At 41.5% G+C, this 7,500-nt stretch overlaps 2 protein-coding genes across 2 annotated transcripts in view; both read left to right on the top strand.

Moving 5' to 3' along the window:
• LOC137989464 (uncharacterized) overlaps positions 1–766 on the top strand; it is a 2,025-nt gene extending 1,259 nt beyond the window's left edge. Inside the window, exon 2 of the mRNA XM_068835280.1 lies at positions 1–766. This exon is cut by the window's left edge and continues 161 nt beyond it. Within this exon, the coding sequence (XP_068691381.1) occupies positions 1–766 (766 nt within the window).
• The window catches only part of LOC137989442 (lactadherin-like), a 433,868-nt gene that overhangs the window by 172,719 nt on the left and 253,649 nt on the right, over positions 1–7,500 (top strand). The window lies entirely within an intron of this gene.

Genomic DNA, 7,500 nt, shown 5'->3' on the forward strand with positions numbered 1-7,500 from the left:
TGACGAACTCTCCATCGGACGGACTCTGGGCTTACACTGGGATGCACTATCTGATAACCTTCAATTCAAGGTTACTTCTACTAACAAACTTCCAACCAAACGTGGCATTCTGTCCACTGTCAGGTCATTGTTTGACCCTCTTGGTTTTCTCGGTCCATTTATTCTTCCGGTCAAAGTTATTCTTCAGCAGCTATGGAGAATTGATGCTTCATGGGATCATCCGATACAAGGACCTCTCTTAGCTCAATGGAACAATTGGCTGAAGTCCATGTCATATGTTGCCAACTTGAAGGTTCCGCGATGTTTCAAGTCTTTCTCTGAAAGATCCATCTCAAACATCCAACTGCATTACTTTTCGGATGCGTCCACCCATGGATACGTGGCAGTCGGTTATTTACGGCTCCTTGACGATGCTGGAAACGTTCACTGCGCCTTTTTCATGGGAAAGACCCGGAATTCCCCTTTGAAGCAATGGTCTGTTCCCCGCTTGGAGCTGCAAGCGGCCGTAATCACTAAACGCTTACATCTGCTGATACGCGAAGAGCTAGACCTTCCCTTGGTTGGTGTAACGTTCTGGTCCGACTCCTTAACCACATATATAGCCAACGAAAGAAAACCGTTTAAGCCATTTGTAGCGAATCGAGTAAACGAGATTCGTGAAGTCTCTACGACACAGCAATGGCGATATGTTCCAACATCGCTTAATCCAGCTGACAACGGATGGAGGGGAATGGAACTGCACAAGCTGAATCTAAAATGCCGTTGATTATTCGGACCAAGTTTTCTCTTTTACCCGGAAGAAGAATGGCCATCCCTCAGCATCGGCTCAGTTTCTGAACATGATTCGGAAGTTCAACCAGAAAAATCTGTTATGTCCATCACCTAAGGATCATCATTAGACCAGTTACTAAGACGTTTTTCATCCTGGCCACGCCTGTTAACCATTGTTGCTTGGTTAGTTCGTTTCGTCAACTACTGAAAGGGGGTATAACTGTGCCTGAGATACGGTTATCAACCATCAAGGTGGTGCAGCTAGTTCAGCGTCAAACCTTCCCTGACGACTTGGATTCATTGTCTGCAGGTCACCCAGTAAAGCGTCAAAGCAAACTTTGCACTCTTTCCCCGGTTCTCGTGGAGGGAACTTTGCGAGTCGGAGGCAGAATTCGTCATACCACTATTTCTTATCAAGCCGCCTGTTCTTAGCACCGTGCATTTAGAACGCTTGCATACAATAAAACCGTCTTGAAAATATTGCCTAAGATATTAGAAAATTTGCTTTAACATATGTCCTAAGAAAAGTTAATTCCATGCACGTGCTCATATACACAGTACAAACTGCATTCATTTTAGTTGTGGTTTTGAAGGTTTTCTAATTTAGAAAATAAATAAAGTCAAGCACTAAGAAACAGCAACAAGGTTCACACTTGAGATTGGGCAAATTGAACCTAACAGCTGTGTATCACTGGTATTTCTCACAAAGTAGACGCTCTTTGAGCGTAAACTGGCTTGCTCTGATTACAGAAGTTGGAAGTTTCTACCAAAAGGAAAGGGAAGATTGTGGCACAAACTTTTCCCGTATTTACAATCAAAGCATTTCAATGGCTGAGAAGGTGGGTACTGCTGCCGAAATGCCCCGATTGACATCAAGACAACAGCATCGCTCCAATGCTGAGGCCCAACTCCTAGAGAGTATTTCCAAAGAAACGTGGCAATTTCTTTACTTGATCATAGTATCATGTGTATCGAAGAGCACATTACTACTTCGCCTCGTTCCAAGTGCTCTCTGTTCAAGAAATGTCAACCTCGATGCGGCTGTTAACACTTACACTGATGATCTCCCGTCCCCTGAGTTGTTCGAAATGGAACTTACGCGATGGAGAAGGCTATACTTAGCAACGGAACCGCAATTAAGGCCAGCTTCACCTGCTGTGGCATTCAGACATTGTGATGCTGCCCTCTTTCCAAATATTAGCATTCTTCTTCAAATTGCCTGCACAATTTCAGTCACGTTGTGCTAATGCGAACGAAGCGCAAGCACATTGCGACGACTGAATAACTACATGCGTGCATCGATGGGAAAAGATCGCTTGTCCCATCTTGCGCTTTTACGCATTCACTACACTACTCCTGTGGACTTGGACACTGTAGTAGACTGTTATGCTCGGCTACACCCACGTCGACTTCAACTGGAAAATATTCTGCAATAACGGTAAGTTTAATTTTGTATGGCACTGTTAACATTAAGGTCCGTTTTAAGCGAAAAGGAACCCACCCAGGCAAAAACCAGCCTACGGGCCTGCAGCTATACGATCTTCAAACCCCAGTGATGCCTGCATTCTTTTCCAGCGACTAATAAATGTGTGCTCTCGATTTCGCCAGTGCGTCGATACTTTCACTTACTTGTTACCGAAAACATACTATCGTGACGGATCCCGGGGTATAATCAGTGTAAGGCGGCTCATAAAGGACTTTGGTTATTCAAGTGGATTGACGTGTAATTAATAGCAACCGTTGGCACCATGTATGGCTCGAGTTATATGCCACAGGTTTAGGTTGGTTCCAAATTAAGAACATTTAATTTTTTGGCGCAAATAACATGCTATTTTCTTTTGTTTAGTAGCTTTTCTGTATCAGCATGTTTTCGGTTGTTGTTATTGCTTTACTTTGTTAATGCTGTTACCTGTTAAAGCAGCTTTTTGCCGGAAGATACAATAACTAATGTAAAACGCACAATGTACTACGAAGTTTAAACTTAAATACGTTGTAATAACTAATAAAAGGTGCTGTTCAAATCTTATAATTGCGACTTTCTTTCAGTACTTTCGTGGCAGGAGATATGGTAGACTCTCCAGATATTCCTATGCATTCTTCCGTGTTAGAAGAACCCATAACTGACCCAGGGGTTTTGCGACCGGCGGCTCGTGGCCTTCAGTCCTTGTCAAAAAGTTAAGGGACACATCAAAAACAGCACTCGATTGTAATTGACCAGAATTAAAAGTCCCCCATCCCCCTCTGCAAGCAATGTTGTGTAATGGATTAAGGTGTAAAAGAGCCGTAGGCTACGGCACCCTGAGGCCCAATATCCAGTCCACGGTTCATGGCCCACTCCCTTAGTTAAAAGCCGCCATATTGAATATCGGTAAATCCTCGGATCGAAGTCGAGAACCAAAGGACAAGGTTTTGGCTGCCCGTATATCAGAAAAAAATGCAAAAGAACAGGCTTCAGTAAGTGTACTAAAGTGAATGTTAATTAAGTGTGAATGTTACATATTCATTTCATACTAATTAACAATCAACAACCATAAAGATCAGCGATGTCGGTTACCACATTAACATCATTGGAAAGACCTCATTACAATTCGCGTCCGATATTATTACAATTTGCGTATACTTACAAATATTACAAAATGCTGCAGCCCTTATTACAAAATGCATAGGTTGGATTTATGACAAAATGCTGCACACGTTATTACACAATGCGCACATGCCGCAATCGTTATTACAAAAGGCGTAACTTATTACCAAATGCCGCAGAACACAAGTGTTTTAGGAGTATAATCAGTTAAAAACTCACAGCGCTGTCGTGGTTGTTGGTGTGTTGTTCAATATATGAGCTGAATGTTTCCCATTGCAGTTAAAGACGTTCTCAAATGGAAACCCCCGATATTTCCTGCGGCCGCGGCAGTGACACAAATTGACACAAACGGGAAAATCTGTAAAAAGATAATCAAAACCGGGTCTAAAAGTAAAGAAACTGCCTAGCCTTCATGGGATTTGTTTTAAATCTCAAATTTCAAAAGTACTATTTCAAAAACGAGTGCGAGGGTTTCATCAGGTTTCCAAACGCGAGAAAACATTTGAAATTATTGTTTTTGAGCATTTGGAAACCTGATGAAACCCGAAGCACCAGTTTTTGAAATTACTTCTATAAAGAAACAATACAAAATTATGCAGTGTTGTATTTTTCCCATTTTTCTTTAAAATGCCTTGTATGTGTGATTTGTTGTATTCAGTCGGCATTCATTCAATCAATCAATCAATCAATCAATCAAAACTTTATTTCATCACAGAGTCCGTTTCAATAAGAAGTGCTCTCCCATGGAGCCGTGTTTTACAATTATGATTACTAAAAAAAATAGTAGAATTACAGACTATAATTAAAAATCTAATTTTCCTAAATGCTAAAAATGTAATTTACTTACAACTTTAATTTACTTAAAAAGTCCTACAGCATAACGTAATCCATTATCGGATTTAAAATTATAACGATTAAATAATTAATTAATTAATGCAAGAAAATTATTTAAAGTATTGGCCTGCTTTGCCTCGGTAGGCAGACTGTTCCAAGTAATGGCACCCCTGTAACGGAAACTCTTTTTAAGAGCTTCTGAGTTCGATCAGTCTTGGGATGACCAGATTTAGCTCTGAGTCACGTCGATTGTATCTATTGCATAGTATTAGTATTCGCGAATCTTTCGAATATGTATTCAGGCAGTAGGTCGTTCACTGTTTTGAACATAAGGGTTTTCATTTGTTTGGAACATCTGTCAGCGAGGCTTGTCCAGTTTAGGTCCAAAAGAATGTAAGAGGATCTTACATCCCAATCAGCACCGGCTGTTATGTGAGCAGCTCTGTTTTCTTATATTAATCGAATTTATTACTTAAGCCAGTACCAATGCCATCCCAGGAAGCACTACAATAATCAAGATGTGGTAAAATGAGAGATTTGTAGATTGTTATGAGCAATGGTTGGGGGTATAGGGGCTTAAGTCTTCTTAGAGCTGCAAGCACTTTTGAAACCTTTTGATTAACCTGAAAGATATGGGAACCCCAGGATAGCGTCTCATCTACTTGTATACCAACGCATTTATGTGAGTCAACTCTTTCTATTGGATGGCCATCAACGCAAATATCTGAGTTACTGGGTAGTAGCGAGATTTTGTGCCGAATCCCAATGAACAAGCATTTCGTTTTGACGTTTAGACTTAAGCGATTAGAATTAAGCCATTGTTTAAGGTTCCCTAAGTCGCCTGTAAGGGATGAGAACAACTCATCAGGATATTTTGATGCATAATTAAGGTTAGTATTCTCAGCGGTCTCATTTTACACGTATAAAAGGATATGTGATAGAACGAATGCCATTCTGTCGATCAAGCGATTAGCTGCAGTTTAGACATGGCTGACCAGGGAGAACAAGTTCCACAAGTTGCGGCAGGCGAAAGCCTTCTCAAGCAGTCGCCGTCGCGCAACCGCCGCTGCCTCTATCTCCACAGAACCAAGAAGAGCCTCCTAATCCAAATCCTGGTCAAAACGCCGCAGGGGAAGAGGTTACGTTAGAGGTTTGCTCAGCGTTTTGTTTTGTCGTTTCCAGCACGTGTTCTTGAATATTGTATCTCCGTTGCAGTTTTAAATTTATTTTGAGTTCGTGTTATGCCCTGTTTCGAAATGTTTGGTTTTTAGCTTAGCGGGCAATTCTCGGCTCCGGTTTGTATTTTGCCCTGCTGATAACGTGTAGCTTGGTTGCCTTGCGGGCAGTTTTAAGTTGAACTCTTCAAGGTCACATTCTGACCTGCTTGACTTACAGTTCCTGTTTTGCTCTGCTGATAACGGGTAGCCTGGCTGCTTTGCGAGCAATTTTATTGAAGTTTGTTGCTGACACTTTTGTGCCCTGCTTCGAAACGTGTAGCTTTCTAGCTTTGAGGGCAACTCTTAGTTGATTTTCCAGTTCCTATTATGCCCTGCTGACAGCATGTGGCCTAGTTGCTTGGCGGGCAGATTTAAATTTATTTCCAGTTTATTTTGTGCCCCACTGGTAAACGTGTAGCTTTCAAGCTTCGCGGGCAGTTTTAAGTTAGCTTTTCATGCATGTTATGCCCTGCATATAAATGGTAGCTTGGTTACTTCGCGGGCAATTTTAAGTTTGTTTCCAGTTTCAGTTATACTGTGCCCTGCTTCAAAACGTGTAGCTCTCAGGCTTCGCGGGCGATCTTACGTTGGCTTTTCATGTATTTCATGCCCTGCTGATCATGTTTGGCTTAGTTGCTTTGCGGGCTGTTTTAATCTTGCTTCTAAGTTTTGTTGTGCCCCACTTTGAAACGTGTAACTTCTTAGCTTTGTGGGCAATTTAGAATTCACTCTCCTTTTCACTTTCACTTCCACTGAAACATTTAGCTTAACCTCTTGCGGGCATTTAGAAGTTTGTTTCGAGTTATGTTATACCCTGCTTCTAAACGATTACGTGTTTAGCTTTGTGGGCAACTTGAAGTTCACTTTCCCGTTTAATAATTACGCCCTGATGGTTATGCGTAATTCTCGTTCTTGTCTAGCTCCATGGAATTTTATGTTTGTTTACCTCGACACGTACTCCAGCATAGAACTGGTTATTATTTTAGTGCGATCCTTGTTTAATTTTCGTTCTTAATTTTGAATTGTTGATTTCATTCCTGAATGCTTGTTTTCGCCGCATTGTCTCACTTTAATTTTTTTTATTTTCGTTTCGTTCTATGCTTATTGTTACATTTAAATTCCAATCATGTTGAAATAAGAGGTGCGCTGCCGATTTACCCGGCTTATTTATCCAGCACAATGTATTAATTTATTAATACTTCTGTCATCACAGGATAGTATGGAAAACAGCACTCAATAATTTTGCAACAGATTGACAATAGTTTGGCGATGTTTCTTTGAATATTTCGCGCTGTCAGTACAATAATTTTTAATTTTGCCCCTTGGCATCGAATGCAATCACTTCACTCTCCCCTTCCTTTTTCTTTTCCGTATTTGGGCTTTGCAAGGGAGGATTAAGTTTTTAGAGAATGCACAGGGGACCTCTGTACAGGCGTTGATAAACCGCATAACCCATTATGGTAGCCGCAGTTTAGAAGACTTCCACAAATATGAAACAGTGCGCCTCGCAGAAGAGCTCGTCTCTGTGGCGAAGACCACTGGCCATGCAAAAGCGGCCAGCTATGACATCATCGCAACCACCCTCAGGGAGAAAATCCTTGTGTCGAAAGAGCAATTTAAGGCTTATTTCCTGGCTCTTTTGGAAGATAAGGGGTTTACAAGGATCTTTCATGCCATCTCTAAAGTCGACAAGTCATTTAAACCTCCTGCGCCATATTTTCGTACTCAGGTGAGAGGTAATCAAAGGTTTTCCTCTTCCAATCCTCGACTCACCTTCTATAGGTGCGGAACGCCCGGCCACAAGTCTACCCAATGTTGGAAGCGATCCCCGACGGCCCACTATTTTCCTTCAAGCGGTTCAGGTCAAAACCAACCCCGACCGGCAACTCAGTAGCAAGACCCTCCTTTTGTATGAGTTTGGGTTCTATTAAGTCAACTCAACACCATTACCATGTCTCTTATATCTATATGTGTATATTCTACCCAACTCCTCCCCTACCCCTCTCCCAGGTTGGGCGTTACCTTGTAAAACTTTGTTTATCAATTTTTATCCCCCCTTTTTCCCCTCGGATGACATCCTCAAAGGGAAGCTCA

This window comes from Montipora foliosa, unplaced genomic scaffold, assembly GCF_036669935.1.
Source record: "Montipora foliosa isolate CH-2021 unplaced genomic scaffold, ASM3666993v2 scaffold_459, whole genome shotgun sequence".
In the NCBI taxonomy this organism is placed as follows: Eukaryota; Metazoa; Cnidaria; class Anthozoa; order Scleractinia; family Acroporidae; genus Montipora; species Montipora foliosa.